The following is a 23,673-nucleotide window of genomic DNA, read 5'->3' on the forward strand; positions in this document are numbered from 1 at the left end:
TTTGCTGTGAACGCCACAAGAGGGCGCCAGACACCAGCTCACGTTTCGTCTGAACATTAAGGTTTGATGCTGGTACCACACCTGTCCTAGTCCAGGAACTCACCAGCCCCTTGGTGAATGTCTTCAGAGTTAGCTGCTGCTTCATTACCAAACCAGGACATTCAGTCAAGGTAAGTGGAAGCATTTCATCCTCTCACTTTAATGTCTATAGGAAGCTTTTCATGGAGCTCTTATAACTTTTGATGTGACACCTGAAGGTTTTGGACACGTGGTCCACAACTTTGAATCACTATTTCATACAAACGCAAGACAGCACTGAGCTACATTGACATTTTAAATTGTTTATTTGATTGAAATTTGACTCAATACTTGATTTTGCAACTAAACTAATTTTTTTACACCATGGTTGCTTATTATGTCTGTCTGAACATTAGGATGATGGATGTATTTCTGACATAATAAGCATGTATTATGTATGGACATACAATAACAAATTCCTTTGGGTCAAGATAGCCTAAGTGTTTTTTTCTGCAAAACTCAAAACATTTGATGCTGTTGGTTTGAAATGTCTCTTGGACTGTTGGAAGGATCTGCTTGTCTTTTTTGTTGCAATGTTACAATTCACTTAGCAGATGCTTTTATCCAAAGTGACTTACATCATAGAGTAGGTACAACACTAATTCATTCATACACCACTACAGTAGCGGGAGCAATGTGGGATTAGGTGTCTTGCCCAAGGACACATTGGACATGTTGCTCAGGTGGGGATTGAACCACCAACCTTTTGGTCGAGAGGCGACGACTCTACCAACTGAGCAACCTTTTTTAAAGTGAAAATGAATCTATCAAACATGAAAGGAAGTTGTTAGAGCTGCAGGCTGACATGTTTCTTTGTGATCACAGCCACTCCTGTTTGGCCCTAAAGGCTTTGTTTTTTGTGGAGGATGAGACCAACATGCAGCATCCTGTACACACACAGACCACAGCATCATGCCGATACAGGCTGTTCTGATGTCCTGGTTTATTCAGAGTCTCTCTGTCTGGTACAGGTGTTCAGTTACTGACCACCCAGGAGCTCTGAGACATGTCCAGGAGGTGATGGTTCCTGTGGAAGGTGAGAACGCTGTGTGGGGGCGACATGGATCAATAGATTGAACAACAAGCAGCCCTAGTTGAATTGCTTTTGGTCTGTGTTGTGGGGTGTTGAAAACTTCTACCAAAGTGGCTTTGTTGAGCTTGAGCATGATCCACGTCGTCTGTCATGTGCATGTAAGAGAAAGTGCCTCACCGAGAAAGGCTCGGTATTCGATTTCAATCACAACACTGCTCATGCTTATCCAAAGGACTAACAGGTTTTATACAACGGAGTTAAAACCAACATTATTATTTTTTTGTCATTTAAAAGCAACCTGGCTGTTACTGTTTGGATCACAGTGATGTTTTTTGTTCTTTTAAAGTAGTTGACTTAATAAATTTGAATTCAAACTACGTTTCACAGTATAGAGTCAGAAAATTAAAGAAGTTATCAAGTCTAATTTCTCAAACATATTTTTGTAGTTTGACATATTTCACCTTTTGACTTGAACAGTCAACAGTGACTTGACAGTAAAAAGAAACCTTTGTATTTTCAATTTGAATGAAACTATTCTTTTCTTTTTGAATAAAGTTTACGTTTAAAGTTTATGATTATACACCTGTCACTAAGAGTTTATGGTGCACAAGAACTGGAAGAAGATCATATCCAATCTTCATCTTAAAATGTATGAAACATTTTACACGTGAGACATTTTTATTACGGGTTATATCATTTTTTTAAATGAAAAGTATATTTTAAAGTACAGTACATTTTCTGAGTAAATAGCCTGGTATTTATCATGACATTCAAGTTATTTGTTCTTTATTGGCTGAGTAGAAGTTGTTGTGCAGTGTTGAGCCCTTGAGACATGGTGGGTGGTGTCCTTCCCTCGGGGGAATCTGCTACTGTGGGTCAGTTACTGAGTCACCCGAGCCGGAAGTTCAGTCGGGGCAAGGACAGGCTAGAAGAAGAACACTTTGAAGCTGTTACCTTGCTGATCAAATCTTATAAACACAGTTTATTTCATGGAGCTCATTGTTTTGTGGTGTTGCCTCATTTTTTAACTTCAAAACGATAAAAATCCAATAATATCAATATACCTATTTCAATTCCACAGCAACAAAAATACAATAGGTACCTAATATTGGACAATTTCTTTTGTTTTTAATTACCAAAAATTGCATGCAAACTCCTTCACTGTGACTGCCCAAGATGCATATTCGTTCCCAACATATTTAAACAATTCAGCCATTACTCTGCAACTTTGGGTTAAAATATGTTTGAAGATCAGTCGTTTTTTAAAGCCTTGGTACTTTTCGATACCATCGATCATTAAAATAACAGAGATTGTAATGTTTTAAAAACAGGTGGTATTAAAAAGTAGTCAAGTCACTTATAAAGCACATTTAAAAACAACAGGAGTTGAACCAAAGTGCTTCACAGTAGACATTGTATAAGATACAATGTATATGGATGAGATTTCAAATGAGGGATACAAGTTTGAGATTAGGAGAAGCTGGTTAAAACAAAGCTGATTTAAATAAATCGAAGACAGAAACAATAAAATACAAGCAAATTAATAGTAGAGCATTCATTAAACCCATAAGACAATCTCAGCCTCAAGTAAAAGCACGGCGAAAAAGTCTTAAAGTTAAAGATAAAATTGGTTTTAAAAGCTGCTCTTAGATCGAGCAGGACAAGAATAGCTCAAGAACCGGAGTCGACGGACATACTGTAGATGTTATTGTAAACTTTGAGCAGGGTGGATTCTGTATTGTTAAGAGTTCTAAATCCTGTATATTGTGGATATTGTAGTGTAAAGGTGGACCAAGATCTCAAAGGGGAAAACAACTTTTCCAATATATTATCAACAAAAGGTAATTAAGAGATGGCCTATAGATGTTGTGGTCACTGGGGTGGAGGTGGGTTTTTTGAGTAATGGATTGACAATTGTGTGCTTGAAAGAAGAGGAGACAATGCCATTTGTTAAAGAGTAATTGATAATTGTTAAAATGATGTTGGATAGTAAGGAAAACGTCAGAGGGGCGACAGGGTTCATGTCTGAAACCACCTCGGACAGTTCAGAGGACGACACAGGTGGGAACTGCTGGAAGTGACTGATGGGACGGTGTTTTTACTGAAAAAAATGAGTCTGATAGTGGGATGAGGGATCTTATTTTCTCTGTTTTATTGATGAAGAAGTTTAAAATTCCTCACAAATTTCATTAGATGGAGCAGGATCTGTAATGGCATGGAGTTTTATTGAACTGTGGTCGTGGTTGTTAACCAAGTTTACATGTAGAAGAACTGTATCTTAGCAGACTTCACAGCGCATTGACTGAGCTCTCTCTGAAAACGTTATAAGTTTGTCTTGCTTCCATTTGTGCTCCGCTCTTCTGTAAGGGTGTCATTTAGCCAAGGGGATCTGTCAGCGCTTGCCCTGGGTCTTTTCAGTATCAAAGTATTGAGCATTTTGACAATCCTTAGTAGAATGAATAGCTACAGACTTTCCTTCCAAAGTGATCATAATCCTAAGGTTATGGACCAACGTCTGCCTTCTGCCAACCAGGCCTGAACAATATGTAGATATTCAACTATCGTAATAAATTAAGATAGGCATCGGTTTTATGGGCGCTTCAATCTGTGAGGCAATATGACATTATGACAACACATGTTAGGAAGGGTTGTGTGTTGTTTGCTATAGTGCTACTCATTCATTGATTTGAATGAAGTAATCAAATAAAAAGGAAAGACAGGTTCAGTCTTCTGTTTCACCTCTAGGGGGCATTCTAACTCTTAATGTGACTTTAAGACCATCCTGTTAACTCTTCACTCTTCACTCTGAGTTACAGAAGTGATGCTCTATTATTTCCCTGCCAGACTAAACCACCATCAGGTTCTAAACATTGATATAGTTTAAAAATATATATATACATATATTAATGGCTGCCATTCTTTGTTTGAAGTTCCAAAACATCTACCTGCATGCGCTGTCAAAGGTGACAGGGCATGCAGGTAGATGTTTTGGAAAACTCAACACATTTCATATAGTATTTGTATACATCAAAATTGCACAGAACATGATTTATGTAGAGTTAATGTTCTTTATTATGTTTGATATAATTCTTACAATTCCTATTATGTATGTTTCCTAATGTCCAAGGTGATGTATTAAAATGTCTTGCCTCGTGGGACGTGTAATCCATAGCGCAAAAAATGTCACCTTTGGGTTGCAAAAGACCAACAACATTTGCAAATCTTTCAATTTGAAGAGCTGAAAATGGTTCGTATTTTTGCCTAAAATTAATGCAAAAAATAACTTTTTATGGCGAATTGTGTTGAGCAGCAATCGGCTCTGATACATATGGTAATAGGCTAGACTTTTACTCTAATATGTGTCATTGAAATTCATAATGTCCTTCCTCAGACATAACAAACCATGGGGTACAGATGAGTGAAGCGTTAATAGGTCAGAGGTCAGGGGGCTTTGACACCTGAGTTGACAGAGATGACTGTTTACAGGCAGCATGCCAGGAGGGGGAGAGGGAGGAGTAGGAGAACGTAAAAACAGTAAAACCCAGGGAGGAGATGCAAAGCAGTGAGAGGGGCAGGTGCTCCATATTTACTGTCATTCCTGGTAAGGAGCCTCAGTGTTAACCGTAATGTGTATGTCGGTTGATGTAACCTCCGGCCTTCGGGGCAGGCAGGCCTGAGTCTCACCTGATACTGGCGGCTGACACTGAGGTGCAAAGTCAGGGGACGTGATGGGGAGGAGGGCGCCTCATGGTGGGGCAGCCAGGGGTTGAACAAAGAAACACTGTGAGCTCTGAGGTTTCTGTATTTGTCGTCAAACCAGTGATTACAAACTGTTTTCTTTAATACTGTATTGGCAACATGGGCCCGTATAATAAAACTTGAAAGATAGTCTTTGATAAATGATGGTGGGATGTTACAGGAGTTTAGAGCTGGAAGTTTAAGAGAACTTAAAGACGACAATTTGATTTCTTGGATCTAACAGTAAGATAAGACTCAAAATGTTTTGCCTTCAAAATGCAGAGAAGTTGTGGTTACGTTTTCACATTAACATTATATAAGGTGCTCATGCAGAGAAATGATACAGTGGTTAGAGTGAAAGTGTAGGGGACAAAAAGTGATTGAGAGAGGGAAAACAGATGGAGAGATTGAAGTTTGGAGGAGGGCAGGCGGAGGAGTGTGTGGGGAATCTTTTTGTGTATGTCTGGGGAGAATGGGAGCCTCTAATACACCTCACAGCATGAATTTGGCGCAGGCTGCGGCCTCGTCTCGTCTGCACAGTGGGGTGTTTTCCTGAGCGGTCTGCTCAGGGGAGGGGCACCTGTAGCGGCCTCACACACTGGTCAAGAGGAGGGCTGACAGGCGGAGCGAGGTTGAAGGGGGGGGGGGGGGGGGGGGGTTACAAGGATGGAAAGATGCTTGGTGGTTCCAGGAAACGGACATGTGCTGGAAATCCTCAGGTAGAACAGAGTGACGCACCCAAAAGAAAACATTTGTCCTTGTGTTTTCCCTGCAGACTTTGATTTTCAATCTCAGGATGAAATCAGAAGCTTCTCTTGCACAGGAGGACTAAAGTTATGATTGGAGCAAGTCTGCCGGTGCTGGCATTTACCAACACAAACAACGCAAAGTTTATAGATCCTCCAGCCTGCCATGTGAGACAATATTTTCCATCCATTTGGTGAAGCTGACCAAACATCGTGCATTTGTAGTTTATCAAACACTGAGTCATCCCCGCCGACCTGAGGCAGGACTTAATCATCTGATATATTGAGTTTTAGAACTCAGACACCCAAAACCTGTCCAGCGTGCGGACTCCGAAAATTGAAAAATAAGCCCTCTGTGCTTAAATATCCATGCTGCTGCTAAGAGTGTCCTTTTTGGAAAGGATTCATCTTTACACAAGCTACACCCTACATCATGTGTCATTTTGGTATGACCCAGGGGTCAAAAAATCACTGTGTCTCATATGAAGGCTTATGATTTTGATCATATACGGTGCTGACTCTTTGTCTGAGAGAAATTCCTTTTAAATGGACAAATGTTCTGAGAGGGCCTCGGCTGTCTGTGAACACTGGATGGCTATTGCATTAACTCCCCAACAGAAGCACCCCCTGTGGTGCGAGCGCGCTGGGCTCCAGATAATAACTGCAGTGGGAACGTATTGCTCAGAGGTAGCAGGGCCAGGTAACTCGAAACACATGGCAGGCCGCAAAGACTACAGACGAAGAAATAATGGCATCACAGTGAAGAGAAATGCAGCAGCTCCCCTGGCAAATGCTTTTGGTATGAGTCTCTCTTGAGCCAGTCGGTAAAAGCCTTGCAGTGCTGCGTGCCTTCTCCAGCAACCCTCAGGTTTTCTTTTTACTCAGTTAATGTACCGACATGTGTGCACTTTATGTGCAAATAAATAAACCCACATTTGAAGGTTGCTTTCCTTCTGTTATTCAAGTCTCATTTTACATCAAGTCACTCAAAGACATAATTACCTGAGGATTATGTTCTCACAGACATTACTGAATGTCAAATCAAAACACAGTTACACTCAATTAACACAGCTCAATGATCCTGCTGTGGGATTTGGCTGGACAAAGAAAAATACCTTGACTGGGATATGTCCCCTGAGACAGTCTGACCAAGCAGTGATGAATAATATAACTGGATGGATAAGAGCTACTTCTGTATCTGCTCTATCTGAATTTGAGTCGACATTTGAAGTTCTCATTTATTTGCATTTTTTTAAAGCAGTGCATACCCTTTAAGGAAAATGTTTCATAATTTAGCACTAATGCAGATGTGCTGTCAGATTTTAATAACAGACAATGTGAACTGAATTAGATCTACACATAATTAAATGAAAATATAAATAAATAGCAAGTTATTAAGCCAGCTGTTACAATGTTAGATGTTAGGAAGACATGATAGGGAAGTTAACAAAATACCTTTTCTTTATTAGCAGTCAGCAGTTAAGCTGTCGGCGGGGGGGGGGGGGGAGATAACATGCAAATAAAGTCCACCACCAGTTTTAAACCAGAGACATTAAATTTACGTGCTCAACACCTTAGACCCCAACGACTTCTCCCCAGAGAAGAACACTCTGTTTCTGAACATAGCACCATTCTCATATGATACCAGTCCATCCCATCATCCCCTCCCTATCCTTCAAACAACAATATTTGCTCATCTGCGTCAAAGAGCAGCGGGGTCTGCGATAGAGTACAGTACAGCCTTTGAGTCAGTCAGAGACAGGACGCTGCTGCAGGGAGACACAGAGACACCAGCCGGAGAGTGTGTACACAAGAGCGGGGAAGACCCTCGAGAGACACTGACATGCTGACACAGACACACAAACACAAGAATAAGACAAAGTCAAGGATTAGTCTGCACTAAGAACCTTCAGATGATTGTCTTATTTAGCCTACAACAGAATGTACAACTCCTTTTTAGCCTCTAGTATCACGTTTTGAGTATTATTTCTGAGGTTTCTACTCTTTAGTTGGGTTGTGTTCTTTTTGCAAGACCTAAAGGAGGCGACCTTGTCTTCTTTTTGGCTGGTTTAAGATCAAATCCCAGAATGAATGACACACTCTTTATTCAAGGTTATATATTATGCATCATTATAAAAAAAAAAAAATTACAATCAACTCAAGGCGAGGCCATGCAGAGCTTTGCATGAGTCAAAACAATAAAAAGTACATTTTCAAACCCAACATGCAGGCCGAGATTATAAAATAAATCTGTTGTTTTAGATTTATCAATGTTCAGGAGAAGCAAACAAAAGACTGTTGACCCGCTCAGACATAATTTATTGAGTCAACAAACAAAGTGTCAGAGAACTATCCCGTAGAGGTCCTGAGCAGACACAACCAGTTGTTCAAAAACAAAACATCTGAAAACAAGCAGAAGTGCATCAGGGTTTTACTGGAAATGATTGTGCACGAGCAACATGCTGAATAACTCGCCTAATACACTACACAGATGTAAACTTGGTTACTACAGCAATCAAAGACACACTTTGGATATGGCCACCAACATTTACAATAGGTTTGCAGATAATGCATTCTTTAAGGCGGCACATCTTACAGAGATTGTCTTAATGATTGTCAGACATGATGTTGCAGCGAGAAAGAGAGAGCGCAAGTGAGGTCCACTCAAATTCACAGGTCAGCAAATACTCACATACTGACATTTCTCAAGTTACACTGATGTATCTTACAATAAATATAGATCAGAGGAATTTACACTGTAAATTGCACAAATTCATTGGTAACGTTTTAATGCCAAAACATTGACCATGTATTTGTGCAGTTTAGACAGTGTGCAGGAGGTTGCTTGCAATCAAACAAGGAAATTACCCAATGTTGGTTGCCTAGGTCTTATATTTATGTTGCTGCGGTATCAAAAAAAGTATCGTGATTTGTTAGATTTTTACTAGTATCTTACAGAAGTTTAAAATCCTGGCATTATGACAACCCTAGTCAGACTTATTACACAAAGCATCAGTACAAAGTGCTATCATTGGCTGAGTATTGTTCTTTTTTCCTTAATTTACACACTAGGAAAACAACTAGTCTTTGGTGCCTATTGTGAAACTCATTAGGCTTTCATTAAAGGTACCTTTTCACACTCTTGTTATTGTCTCTGCTAAAAGAGAGACACACACTATTGCAGCGGACTGCTCTTACGACAGAGCTGATTTGCTGATGTCATCGTCTGTCTGTTGCGTCTGCGTTTTCCAGTCAACAGCGTGTAGAAAAATGGATTCACGCAGGAGTTTCCGTAGGTAAGCCCTGTGAGGATACGATTCACTGTCACCTGCGTCCCGACAGGAACCGTCGGCAGCATGTCGGGCTTGTAGAGAGGCAGCAGCTGCCAAATCCAGAAAGGCAGGAAGCAGGCCCAAAAGGCCAGGACAATCCCAAGGATGAGGAGCAGAACTTTAGGTTTGGGGGCACGGGGAGGATAAGCGGCGCTGCTCCCGGTGGCCCAGGCCGGCCTGGTCTGAGACACCCAGTACAGTCGGCCTAGAGTGGCATAGAGTGCTCCGATGGCCAGCCCAGGCCCCAGGATACTGGTGCAGAAGAGCACGCTCATGTAGGCTTTTGAACTCTGCTCATCCCATGCTGGCACACACAGCTGGCCCTCCTGGTTCTCCCCATCCTCCAGGTGCAGCGTTATCATCATAGGAAGACTGAGGGCCACCGCCAGCCCCCAGGCCAGACCTACCCGCAGCAGGCCCGAGGAGTTAGAGGAGGAGGTGTGCAGGGGATGAGCCACAGCCCGGTAGCGGTCTAGACTCATTGCTGTGAGTGTGAAGATGGAGGCGTGCATGGTGAGGAGGTCCAGGCTCAGGAGGAGGCGACAGCCCAGCTCACCAAAGGCCCAACCAGGCGCCAAGCTGTCGTATACAATGAAGGGAGCAGTAAAAAGGTAGAGCAGGTCAGCGAGAGCGAGGCTCAACACCTGGAGATGAAGGGAGGAGGAGGAGGAGGTAGAGGAGATGGGGGAGGAGGAAGGGGAGGAGGTGTTGGCAAGGCAGGATGGTACAGGCACTCTCATTAGGCAGCAGGTCGGTCCAGCTCCACGTCTCCTCCTGCTCCTTCTGCGCCTCAGGAGGAGGCCCAAAGTGTACAGGTTCCCTGTGATGCCCAGCAGGGAGAGGAGGGAGAGGAGGGAGCAGAAGAGAGCAGTGGAGGCCAGGCTGGGTGACGGAGAAATGGAGGGCGAGGAGGGGGGGACGGAGACATTGGGGCTAACAGGAAAGGTGTACGGGGAAGGTGGAGGTAGAGAGCCTGAGAGGTCCATGCTGTTAATTGTTGAATAAAATGATGAACTTTGAAGAACAGTAAAATGTTAAATATCTGTTTTCAGATGCAGAGAAAGGGAGTGGGAGAAAGTGGAGGGAGGTGGGATGGATTGGATCAAAAAGGAATCAGAATGTGAAAAAGAGAACAAAAGGATTTTGTATTAGTATCCATCCTGTGCATTCCTGCTTTTTATATTCTCTGTTTCTGGAGATTTCATTTGTAAGACACATAAGTAACAGACAAAAAAAACGTAAGCAGAATGGGATCCCTCTAACGCAGTGATTCATATGCACGTGAATTCTGACAGCAGATACAGTAATAAAAGTCATATAAACATGTAGAAAGGAAAATGTCAGCAAAACCAGAATGGTTTATGTTTGAGCATGAAACCTGCTCTGTTTGGCACAGGCATTCCAGTTTAACAGCTTCACAGGGAGCCAGGCGAGCCTGTCATGGTTTTAGTAAAATAATTGGATTTTCAGGGCAGGAGGGCTCCGACTGAAGACTGTAAATCTCGATTTAAACCTCCAAAGCTTGCTCCTCCTTAAGGTCAGCAGTTGGGCAGCAATCAGGTTAAGTGGACACGAGTATGTGTAATAATTTGGAATGATTTGTATATTTTGGTGGAAAAAACATCAAATGCGGGAAGTTTTTGTTTAGATTTCTGGGTTGATTTTGTGCGTATTTACGCACCGGTGGTTTGGATGTGGAGTGGTGCATGGAAATGTGCCGACTCAGTGGACAGCGCAATGAAGCGGACATGACTGACGACTTAATTTAATATGTTTTCCAAGTTTAAAATGTAAACTGAAGATTTAGCCAGCTACAGATCGTCGTTTACTCTGCGTGCCCTTCAGTCGTGTTATTTTGTCGGTCGTGAGACAAGACTTTTAATACTTCTTCTCGTCAGAGACGGATGGGGTTCTGTAGACATGTAATCTGTCCCGACATCAAAGCAGCCGCGGGGAGGCTGACAGAACCGGCCTGTGTGACACATGGTGACCCGGGCTGCTCCGGGGTTAAGAGCTACTGTTGAACTGAGGAGGAGCAGCCAAACCCCCGCAGAGCCGCGCGCCTCCAAACCTCCACTGCTCACCGCGTTAGATAACAGCTGGAGCTTTACAGTCAGAACATTTGTTTGAATATATTTCTATTTGATCTAAACTGTAATCATATATCCCAGTGTGTGTGTGTGTGTGAGTGTGTGTGTGTGTGTGTGTGTGTGTGTGTGTGCATAATTTCTAATGAATCCTTAGTAATTCCGTAAGAATGTAAATTATCAGGACTTTATGTTGACTCACTTCAAGATAGCACTGCTAACAAAAAGTAAGAACTTTAGGTAACTTAAAAATTAAGATAAAAACCTTTGGCCATATTCACGCCAAAAAAATGTGAAAACTATTCAGATAAAAAAAAAAAAATCTAAATTATTAAATGACGGCCTCCAGAACGGTGGGGCCTAAATCAGTACAGATTGGCTGTAACTTGAATACAGTAGACGATTTAAATGATAGATGGATTAACCAGTTATCCTGCAGATGTAGTTTCCATAAACTTACCTTAATACAGTTTCATCCCAGCCACTGTATAAATAATATTCCTTGGATTTGTTTGGTGAAAATACTCTGTTCCCATTTTGAATTTTCTGATTCTTCAGTCTCAAGATGATAATAATTATTTCTCTTCTCCCGCAGGAGTTAAAGGCCAGAGTAACTTTTCCGTGCCGTGGTCTGTCCTTCTCAGTGCAGCTCTCTCTGTGTTTGAGGAGTGTGAGTCCAGCAGCGAGGAGTGTGTGTGAGTGGGAAGGGGGTGGGATGGGATGCTGAGTGAGGGGGCTCATCCTGCAGAGAGAACTGAATATTTAGTATTTCTTGGCCCGAACTGGGGTCCAGAGCAACACCAGAATATAAAATATGAAGCAATGACTTTGATAATGTTCAGCATTTTCTCATTATTAATAATAGGCTTTAGACAGCAATAACAGGAAAGATATTTGAGTATCCGTTGGGGGTTGTGGTTGAAATACTTGTAATCTGTGTAATGAATGTGTTTCTGAATGTCTCAGAAACATATGAAGGCAAAATGTCAGTCATGAAAACATTCACGTCACGATGTCTACAGTTTGCCCTTTTTAATGATAAGGGATACTGAGTAATCCAGTCGGTTTTTGCTGAGTGCTGTTATAAGAATTGAAAATAAAGATAAAAGTAATGCATGTGTTTTTAATAGTGTTTTATAGCCATGTGTGAGGGGGTTTACAGTAATTCTAGGTATGGTTTGATGGCTCTCTAATGGTTTCTAAACCTCTCAGTCAGGCATAAATCTTGATGTGAACTCACAGAAAAAGCCTCAAAGTCCATGAAAAATGTGTCCATAAATGGTATCTTAATATCATTCTTTGGCACAGTATCAGGCGCTGTATAAGTCATCGATAAAGCTCTGACATTAGCTTCTGAAGGCAACATTTTTATTTGTATGAATTTTTAAAACCTGAGTTTATTCAGTAAAAGCACTTGAAGCATACTTCATCTTTTCATATAAAACTTTGGAAATAAAGAAGTGAGACACTAAAACTATAAATGTTTGTCTGCAGGCTTTATGATTTCCCTTTTTATTTCTGTCAGCTCTAAAGACAATGTGTTATAATTAGAGATACTAAAACGAAGTATTGAATGTATGGTCCAAACCTTCAGATTAAGAAAATAAAAAATATTCAAATAGAGAGCTGTGCAATCGTAGCACCTAAACATAATTATAAATAAAGGGCTAAGGAGGAATTTAAATGTAATGACCTGTATGGTGCCTTCAATGACAGTAGATTTGAGGTTCACTTTTTTGACTCTAAAGAGTTTTTTTTTTAATGTACAATATAAATAGTTGAATTCACAAAGACTTTACAGGAAGTGCTGTTTTTGTTTCTTAGAGTACCAACAAATTCACCAGTCTAATCCTCTATAACACAAAATAAGTCAATTAAAAGTCATGTTAGGTTTGTCTTTGAGCCCTCTATTTGAACAGTTTCCTTATTTACTGGATAACTGAAGAGTTTGAATGTTAAATTAAATTCTCACAGTTGGTTCTCTATGATTTAGTTTGTAGATTGGATTCTGCGTGAAGAACAGAGAGACAAACAAACTGCGGCGTATTGTTGCTTTCATTTCATGACGCTCAACAGTAACTAATGCACTTCAACTCTCTGACCCAATGTCAATACCACGTCGACTCATGTTCAAGCACACGGCGCCCCCCCACACACACACACACACACACACACACACACACACACACACACACACACACACACACACACATACACAAGTGATTCATGTGATGATTCTGTGCTTGAGTTATAGAGGAAATTAATTACCCGGGATCATCGCCTGTATCAACATTTTTCCATGTCAGGGAAAAGTTGAACTGGTGGATCTAATAAGTGGCCTCTGACAACATCACAGAATAAACGTCTCTTTCTTTCCGCAGTTATCAAAAGCAGCTCACAGTCGCCTGTTATCCACCGAGTTGTTTTTGGCCCGGCCGGCGTCATACCCACAGCTGTGGTTTGCCAGCTCCAAGAGGCTGAACAAGTTGGAAATGATTTAGTTGTGACTAGCCAGTAAAATGTGTAGGCTGTACGCCTCATGTTGGCCGCTTCATACATGTGCTGGCATACATAAGATAGACAGAGACAGGCAGTAAAGACCAGAGAGGGACGGCTGGAAGAGGGGGGGACATACCTATCCCTGCGGGGTATGAGGAATTTGAACAAATACCTGGCACAGGCATGCCAAAATAGAAGAGGGGGGAGACGAGCATGGAGGCCTGAGAAGCCCAGGTGACCTTGTACGAGGGGACAAACAGGTAGAATCACGCAATGTGTGGTAAATGAGAAGGAGGCTTCAGTTCTTAAGTTGCAAAAAAACGTGAATGAGGTGATATCAGAGAGTCTGTGGGGGGGGAAAGGGGAGCAGGATAGGTTATATAGTGAGAAACCAGGCTTTGGAAATAGTTATTGCTCAACGTAAGCATGCATACATGGACCAAAAACAAAAGTGTGGTCCGGGGCGCTGAGAGGGTCTGAGTACTGTGCTGTTTATTTGTCTCTGTCAGAACACATCAATCTCAGCCTGCTCAGACACATTGTATAATATCTCATTACATTTACCTGAGCTATGGGCTTTTGTTCTACTGCTTTGACCTGAGCTGATCATGTTTCCCCTGTTAATTAGTCTGCATCCATCTTCATATGCAGATTCAGACGAAAGCACAGAAGAAGAACACTCTCCTGTGCTCATATAATGAAGATGTATTTGTTCAGTTTTTCTGAAGACAAAGGGTTGGCTTGTAAACATGGTAAACATGTTGCCTTTTTTAGTTTTTAAGTATATTTAATTGTATCAAATTTGAATGAAATACAGTTGTAGTTTATTTTAGGTTGGGAAATAAGTAGTCGTAGTCACTAGGATGTTGTATGGGTACAAAATAAGAATGTCTTTGATTCCTGTACAGATTATTTGATCTCTTTTTGCACATAGGTGAAGATAACTGAATTACTTTCTTATCAGTTTACATTTTTTAGTCAATAAAGAAATATGATTAGGAAAAATAAGTTTGCTAAGACATCATCAGGACTATAACTTTCATTTGTCCAGTATTTCATGGTTTGGCCTCCCTGAATATAGCGGTGTTGCACCCATTATTTTCATTATTGATTATCCTTTTGATTTTTTTTCTCTTTCCCTAAATTAAAACTCTTTTAAAGGTTTATTTTGGGGGCTTCTGGGGCCTTTATTGGAGAGATAGGACAGTGGATAGAGTGGGAAAGAAGCCACAGGTCGGATTCGAGCCTGGGCCCCCTGCTTGGAGGACCACATCCTCTGTACATTGGGCGCGCACACTAACCACTGCATCACCTGCGCAATAAATGTAATATATTTAGAAAATTAAGGAAATAGCGAAACAAATGAATTCATATCCTTTAGGTGACACTTAAATGGCTTGTTATGTCATACCAAACCATCAAAAACCAAATGTATTCAGTCTTGTGAGTTTAAAGGAGCTCTATGTAGATTTGTGAAATTTGAAAGTTGGAGAAATGAAACAATTCTGTGCTTTATTTTCTAAACTTAATACACAAAATGTATTCAAAGAAGAAAATGGGTCCCTGGAACACTGTTTGGGGCTTAAAAGCTAACAGGAGAGTTATGCTTTCACTGTTGCAGACGCTCCACCATAATGTCTCGCCTAGCATCTTCAAACAGTGCAGGGACCAGGGAATTCTTTCTCTGAGGACACTTTGTGTATAGAGTTATGAACATATATCACATAATCTGTACACATTTCTCTACCAAAACTAAATAGTGTACTTTTAAGAGGCATTTTGAAATCCGAAATAAAAGACAAAAAATTCATCCAAGTCCAGAGACCTGTGGGATAAAGTCTTTGAACGACAATGGCATGCATGACTGAAAACCTGCATGGACAAAATATATTCAGTCTACTTTGATGAAACATGAACAACTGAATCATTTATTGACAAGCTTCATGATTTTCATTTACGCTTTGACAAAATCAGTCCTTGATATGTTTCACATTCTCTTTATGTTAAACATGATCCGGTAACTGTTAATGGAAGCAGAGCCTGACTAGGACAGCGGGTGTGTTACACTACGATCTGTTCTCACATATTACATTATACTAATTGTGTGCATGTCAGTTCTCCATCACTCTTATATTTCTTGGGGTTCCACACCTCAAGTGCTGGGGTATAATGGGGCCCAGAGGGCTCTTTGTGCTACTGTGAGATCACAAGAGGTCCAGCATGTGAAAACAAAACGGAGCTTGAGATCACACCCCACACTTCCTTCAAAAAACACTCTTTATTATTCTGTATATCTTCATGTGTTTATGCAGCTCAGCCAAATGAAGGGGGCTGTAACGTGTCCAATCAGTGGGCAGTCACAGTTTGACAAACGGCCTGCACGTAAACATCATCAGCTCTCTAACCCGGCTCCTGGCTGTCCTTGCTTTCTGCATTCATTTAACTAATTAGCTCGAAACATATCGGAGCGCGCAGACTGATGCCTGCTGGTTGACCGTCCTCAGTATCGTCGTCTTGATTAAAGGGGCGGACGTTTTCTCGTGTGTGACAAATGGCTGTTGGAGCAGGCTGATTCACAACTTGTGATGAGTTATTGAGCCGCCACACACACACTGCCTGCCCCCCCCCCCCTTCTGCTGGTCTCTCTTTTCAGCAGCTTGATTTCTTAGATTTATTTATTTTTTTGATAGTGAACAAAATATATTTGGGTTTGGTTGGACAAAAGGATATAATTTTTAACCACAGGCTCTACAAATTGGTAAAAAGAATCTTCTTTTTGATGATGTAAGAAAACAATCTTTGGATGAATCAATGATATTGATACTTGTTACTTACTTTACAATAGAAGCCGATCTGCCAGGTTTGAGCTCAGAATATGACCCCTTGTCTCAATGAGTTACCGCTCAATAAAATAAAATAAAGGTTGAGCTTTCCTACGGGTTCAGCAGCAGTCTGGTCATGAGCGGATCTGTTTACCTGTTTAGTTTTTAAGCTTTAGGTCTTGTTTTAAGTGAGCATCTTTGTCTGTATAGCGTAGAGGATCTTTCTTCTGCTTTGGCCCCTGAAGTAAAACTGCAGAGGGGTAGACACACACTGAACCAATCTACGCCTACGCCTGAAATCACGGAGCATTAGATTTGGACCATGTGTGACTGTGACAAAATATGGAAACTGTTAGAGGACACCGAGTCTGAGCTAGCTTTGCCATGTGCAGAATCAGATCAACTTTTTAACACGCACATACTGTATCTAATGTTATCAAAGCAGCAAATATCCAACAAGCAGCCAGCAGGGAATGGGACTCTTGCCTACTCAGCAGGTAGTGGTGGAAGAAGCCTTCAAATCATTGACTTTCACAGTAACAACAAAGTGTGAAAATATTCCCCTATGGAAGGAAAAGTGCTGCATATAGAAATGTACTTAAAAGACTGTCCTCTGTTAGTGTAACACTCTTATATTAGTGAGTCACTATTGTTGAGGTATAATATGTAAGCTGTAGTCTGACTCCTATAGAAACACAGATCATATGTTTCAGAAGTTAAATCTTGATTTTAAAGCTGAAGACAAGGTATAAATGACAAGTTCCACTAAATTGTACCTCAGTATGTGCATAAAGGTACTTAGTTATTTTACCCCACTGTAATGAGGATTTGCCTTTGCAATTATAAACTCTAAATAGATGTCAAGTTTAATTAAATAGAGCTAAATCCTACAGAACCATGAGAGAAAAATTTCATTAATACCAATCCCATGTTACCTGCTCCAGCTTTACAAATAACAGTTTCTTTAGTGAATTATAAAAACCCAGAGCCGCTATTGTTTCTCTCCTGTCCTTTCTGTTTAGTATCCTTCAGCTCGTAAAACACCTCGAGGTGTGAAGTTGTATCACTTTAGTGTCTGCACAGCTGCTTATTATAATCTTGGCTTGTAATTAGACCCTCAGACCAGGTGTGTAGCCCCTGGTCGCTGTGCAGCCACCCGGTCTGACCAGCTAAACAGCAGTTTACACTGAAAACTTTAAAGGTCCTGAAATGAAGCACTGATCATCTTTAACTGCAGTCTCATTGATGGATGCAAAAAAAAAAAACTGTTTCAATCTGCCCACTGGTGGCACAGATTCAGTACTGCATCCGGCATATTTTTTAGGGCAGGATGATACCCCTTCACACTGCTGCAGACATTCCCTCTGAATTATCAAAATAAAGTCAGTAGGAATCATATTGAGTTTCCAAATTCCTTTTTAAAGTAAATGCTTCTGTCCTCTCTGAAAGAAGCCAAGAACTGCAGCTTACTAAGTGGAAATGATGACTCACTGTTTAGCAGTTGTCTGTGCTTTTAAGCTTCATTCCTTGTTAATTGTTTAGCACCAATACACCAAGTCCAATTCCTTGTATGTGTAAATGTACTTGGCAATAAACCCCGATTCTGATTCTGATTCTGATTCTGATTCTGATTCTGATTCTGATTCTGATTATGACTCAAAAAAGTAAAAAATGACTTTTTTTTCCCCTCAATGTGTGTTTTACTTCTTGTTTGTTTGAGGCCTTAATTCAGCAGATGTACCACCATCTCAAAAGGTATTTACATTATACAAGTTAGTCCAGTCCTAGTGAGCACAGTTCACTACATAATAACAGTAAGCTAAGCAGTTTATTTATTTATATTTATTCAGTTTATTGTAGGGAGCTGACAATAAGTGAACAGAGAAGAAGTGAGTCAGAGAGAGATGGTTATGAAGTAAACTTTGTTTTGAAAAGCAGCTTTTACAGTCATGCCAACACAGCGTGTTGTAGCAGCTTTTAGCCGCTCGGCCAGCAGCGCAACAGAAATCTGCATATTACAGGAAAAATAGGCTTCAAACTGGCAAACAAAATAATTACCATTACTGTTCCTAGTTTTCCTGAATATAATTTTCGTCATTGACATCCTGCTGGTGTTCTTGTACACCTCATCATCATTAACAAAGTGCTGCATCATCATGCCCTTCCCCTCTCACTTGCTCACCACCCCCACCTCCCGGACTGATTTCCACAGGTCAATTACAATTAGGCGAGTGTTTTTTCACAAACACTTATGCAATTTAAAATGACACTGTGTGCCCAGTTGCATTTATAATCAATGAAACTTTGACTGAGTTTACTCTCGTATCAACACACATCAAACCAACCAATAAAGAATATCCATCTCATATCATGATTGTTGTACAGTGTCCTTGTGTGTCTTGAAAGGCGCTTATAAATAAAATTTATTATTATTATTATATCCACCATGTCCATTCAACTATGGACTATGTGCTCCTATTTCATTTCAGTCCCTTTCAGAGCGAAAACCTGTCATTTTTACTACAATAGATTTTTTTTTAAACACATTTAGGTCTTCGTTTAAAATGTGACTGAGGTAAAAGGAAATAGGTGATAGGATGGGAGTATTTTTAGGATGAAGGGTGAGATGTTTTCAGCCAGGGGTGGAGCTGTAGCTGCTGGAGGCTGGCACGGTCTTCAGGGAAGATGGCCAGACACAGTCGGAAGAAATCCAAGCAGTCTGGAAAAAAGAAGACAACATCATTTTAGATCTTAGAAGAAGAAACAATAGACTGGTGCCTTCTCCAAAAAAGACTGTACTGACTGTTATCTGAAAACTTAGTATTGATAAGGAACTTTTAGAACCCCCAAACTGTGTCTTTCACGTTACTGCTGCTTCCAGCTGCCTGATTGCCCAGTTTTAATAACCATTTAGCTGGCTGCAGTTCCACAATTTCTCTGATAAACACCAAATATCAGCGTTCTGTTTCAGCTGTGAAGCCCCTTTGCATCAGTCTCACGTTCTGCTTTCAATATTTGTGACAATGACTTCACCATATTGCAAATTTGTAAAAGGTCTGAAGTGGTGCTTTGTTAGTTCTGTCTGCAAGACAACAACCAAATAACTTAAATAAACCTAAATAAAAAGTGTGTCTTTTGAATGGAGTTTGGATTGACCATTCCTGATGCAATTGCAGGACATCAATAGAATCAGCGCTGGTAGGCTTTGCAACTTAGTCAGGCAAATTTCTAAATTAGTTTGAAAAAATAAACTCAGGCAAATTCATTAATGGCTCTAAATTAAGTGATAAGCATTGCCTTGTGCAAATTCACATTCTTTGGCATCTTTGCATTAGCTTTGCTGGATTGTGTGAAAATGATCTTTGTTTTGGTCTAAAAAAATTTAAATTGCTGCTTTCTCATTTAGAAACTTGATGCCACACCTTTTGATAGCTCATTGTTGAGCTGAATTTTTCCAGTGATGTATCTCATGGTCCTAAAGGTTTGAGTGTGGAGCATACGATACAGCATGGCTCCAAGCTGCCAAACTGTTGTAGGAGCGGCCTTGTAAGACTTGTTAATGTCCCACTCAGGAGGGGCTAATGAGAAGGTCCCTGAAAAACATAGGTAAAATAGGATAAAGTAAGAGTTCAAGTTCAAACATTGGTAAAGATCACACAGACGACTTAATGCTAGAAATTAATATCATACCACTGTAAGTATGGTGGGATTTCTCCAACTTAAAACTGCCACAGCCAAAATCAATTATTCGGAGGCGTTGGCCTCTGGAGCACAATTCCACCAGGACATTTTCGGCCTTTATGTCCCGGTGAAACACACCTCGTTGGTGCATATCGATGGCTGCTTCAACCATCTGAGCCATGAAGTTCTGATGTAGAGAAGGAGAGAGAAACATATCCTCTTAAAGAAAAAAAATGTTGTCTTGCATGTCTGAGGTAGAAAAGTTGATGCATTCATTATTTAAAAAAAAACGAAAAAAATTGTGCAATTGAATACAATTCTCCAAATAAATTAGGCACATGGAGCATGTTATTTTAAATGTGACATACGCCTCCAGTACCTTAGCTTCGTCTTCCTCCAAAGTGCCTCCTCGTCCATATACGTAGCTTCTGAGGTCAATGGAGGGAACCGGTCTTTCCATCACGATGATCAGCTCCATGTCCAGGTGATACCAGTCCAAGAGGCTGACAACAGCGCAATCTGTTGTTCCACTTGTGGCTCTCTGCATTAGAGCTACTTCTCGAGGGATTCCATGCAGCTGAGACACCCAAGGCAAAGAAAAAACTCAGATTAGCTGTCGTTGTGATCCATAAAAGGGAAACATGGATGTAGAAGAGAAGTTCAATAATCAGGTAACAGTGCAGGCGATGAAACTGTTTACTTCTCAGTTTACTCACTGTCATTTCAAGATCCACTTCTGGTCCTTGAATGTGTTTGATTGCCACCTACAAGACACAAACACAAGAAATGTCATGCTCATTGACTCCATTGTCCGTACGTAAGGGCTTGGCAATAATAATACAAATATATCATCAAAATAAATGTTCTGTATTCATCAATATTGGTGTTTTTCCTAATTCATAGTTTGTTAATGCTTCCAGTTTGGAGAGTCTTCCTGTTATGACAAAGGCCTGAAGACAATAAAGTTTATAATATAGTTTGTTAACAGGTGCTTTAGATGTCTCTCCAATTTGAATGTCTTTTTACTTTTTAAATTTGAGTCAATTAAAACACTTATTTACAGTTTCACTCAATTACTTCTCCGGGACCCTTTTGGGGGCTGCGAGCCGAGCTGCAGTGAACAACTTACTGCTCAGGTTTGGTTACTATTGCTACTGTTTTTATCGTTCACAAGGTTTTACTGGGAGCCATCCCCAATGTTAAGCAACCCAGTGGTTGAAACCAGTGAAAACATATAAGGAGCCTTGGGGGGCTGCGACCCGAGCTGCTGAGCAGAGTATCTAAAGTATAAAAATATTAGTACTATTGGCAACCGTATTTTAAATTCAACGACCAAAACTGTTATCTAAGACAAAGTTAGTTAGTTATCTTCTTCTCTGTGTTATCGATGTGAATTAAATCACGACTCCACATGAAGATCACTTTTCACCCAGCCCTAGTGTAAGTGGTGGAAAATTACAAGATACTAAAATAAGATACTTACTGGAAAACAGTCTGATCTGCGGATGCCAGAATACACAGATCCAAAACCTCCTTCCCCAATCTTACACAGCTGAAGATATTTTTCCTTAAAATCAGCTGCGTGAAAACACAAACAAACACAGGCATAAAGATTATTCTTCAGATGTGAGAAAGTTGTTTTGATGTTATAACTATCTCTAACTCTCTGTCCTGATGGAATGTGAAGTAACCCTAAGACATGGTCAGTGAGTTAGTTGACCTAAAACAAACATGATTTGTGTTAGTCGCATGAGTTTGACTAAAAGATCTTTTGATACTTTGCATTGGTTAAACCTGACCCAAGAACATTGAAATTCTGTCATATCAGGGTTCAGAACATCACCTTGGGATGATGGACACCAACGTTAACAGATTTGACTGTGATTTAATTGCAATTAACGGATGGGAAGGCTGCTAAAATACCCACATCATGAGACTGCTTTGAAAAAGTAAAGTTTCAATCTTTGTTGGGTCAGACTTTGTTGAAATGTTTGTTTTTTTTATGTAGTTTTGATTGACCAAAACTGTTATAACATAAGAATGCAAAGACGATATCAGTACTGATATGCTTTAGCAACACAGCATCACACATTTTTCTCACTGGAGTTGATTTTCTATTACTGATTTGCATCTCATCAGCCAGTAAAAATGTGCCTCTTTGCATTGACTTTGAATTTTATTCTATCATGCAAACAAATTACGGGCTTTTGGTCTGAACTCACTTTTAAAATTCTGTCAAATGAATCTTTTCACAGCAGAAGACCAATGATTGCTTAAGCCAGTAAAGTGTATGCTCGATATTAGAAATGTGTTGAGTAATACTTTTATTTATGAATCTCACCTCTGCTAGTGTTCACTTTGGGATTTTCAGGATGCCCGTCTGAAGAGGAGGAGCTGCTGGAGCTTTGATTCATCTCAGGCTCCTTCTTCATCTTCATCTTTTTGGGCAACTTTATACGGAGGCAGATCTTCCTCTTTGTCTTCCCATCATTGGTGTCCTTCACTGACACGTTCTTAAGTGTGCTTGTGGCATCTTTTGCTTCACTGCCGACCCTGCGTCTCTTGTGGGGTGCATCTTGATCAGCACCAGCCCTTCTCTTTACCCCAGTGGTGTTTTCCTGGTTCACCAACACTTTGGCTTTGCAGCCTTGCTTGTGTTTCTTCCTCGGTGTTTCCTTCTCAGGACTGGCCTTCCTCTTTTCCATCCTGAATTCCTCCATGGACAGACTGCCATGTGCCTTGATGTGGATTTTTCGTCTTTCATTATTGGCCTTCCTTTTTCTGATCTTGTTTTCTACAACATAGTCAAAATAGTGAACAGTTAATAAGTAGAGATATACACAAATATCAGTTTAGTATTCCATCTTAACTACAAACATTAACAAATCACAAGCCAAGCCAAGTCACAAGGGCATCTGTGGGTGGCTGTAGCTCAGTTGGTAGAGTTGTTGCTTCTCAACCGGAAGGTTTACAGTTCACTCCCCAGCTGAGCAACATGTCTTGGGCAAGACACCTAACCCCGCATTGCTCCCGCTTCTTCAGTGGCAGTGTATGAATGGATTAGTGTTGTACTTACTCTCTGATGTACATCGCTTTGGATAAAAGCATCTGCTAAGTGAATTGTAACTAATTAAGAACACACTTTTAAGAAGATGTCAGTCTCTTCATCAAGGGATTGAGAAAACCACACACAGCACCTAGTGTGTGATAAACAGTTTTATGGTTCAGTTTACACTTCTTCAGTAATTTGTAAAGTTTAGGGAACTGTTTGGGAATGTTTAAAGCTCCAGCGAGAACATTTTGGGTTGTGTTGATTTTGACGAGCCCAGTGGAGAAAGCAGGTCGATATATCTCCTTGCTGATCAAGTCCTGTCCACCTGTGGTTTTCTGATGTTTAAAAAATCCCTATCATTCTTGATTTTTGATGAATCTTTGGCATGAAAATGTTAAGAAATAAAAGGCTGTTTGGCCTCAGGCTTGGTCTGACATGCAGCAGAGGTGAAATGCATATCAAAAAACAAAATCAATCTTCTCTCTGATTGTCTTGTTTGCATTCACAGGTCATATGGATGCATCGATATTAGTTTGAGCCAGTTTAGTTACCCAGTAAAATCTTTTTATATGAGCTTTTAAATTTCAAAAGTCAAAAATGACTTG

At 40.5% G+C, this 23,673-nt stretch overlaps 1 protein-coding gene across 2 annotated transcripts; it reads right to left on the reverse strand.

The window, feature by feature from the left end:
• Positions 1-6,641: 6,641 nt before the first annotated feature.
• uts2r3 (urotensin-2 receptor 3) lies at positions 6,642-11,795 on the reverse strand. 2 transcript variants are annotated; one of them, XM_065958355.1, is made up of 2 exons: positions 11,475-11,795; positions 6,642-9,506 (listed from the first exon to the last, which is right to left on the reverse strand). In XM_065958355.1, the coding sequence occupies exons 1-2, from the start codon at positions 11,753-11,755 to the stop codon at positions 8,771-8,773; spliced, it is 1,017 nt and encodes a 338-aa protein (XP_065814427.1). In that variant the 5' UTR covers positions 11,756-11,795; the 3' UTR covers positions 6,642-8,770. The 2 variants fall into 2 exon arrangements, with proteins under 2 accessions (XP_065814427.1, XP_065814425.1); XM_065958353.1 differs by having other exon boundaries at positions 6,647-9,969; positions 11,475-11,610.
• Positions 11,796-23,673: the final 11,878 nt, after the last annotated feature.

This window comes from Labrus bergylta, chromosome 8, assembly GCF_963930695.1.
Source record: "Labrus bergylta chromosome 8, fLabBer1.1, whole genome shotgun sequence".
Taxonomy (NCBI): domain Eukaryota; kingdom Metazoa; phylum Chordata; class Actinopteri; order Labriformes; family Labridae; genus Labrus; species Labrus bergylta.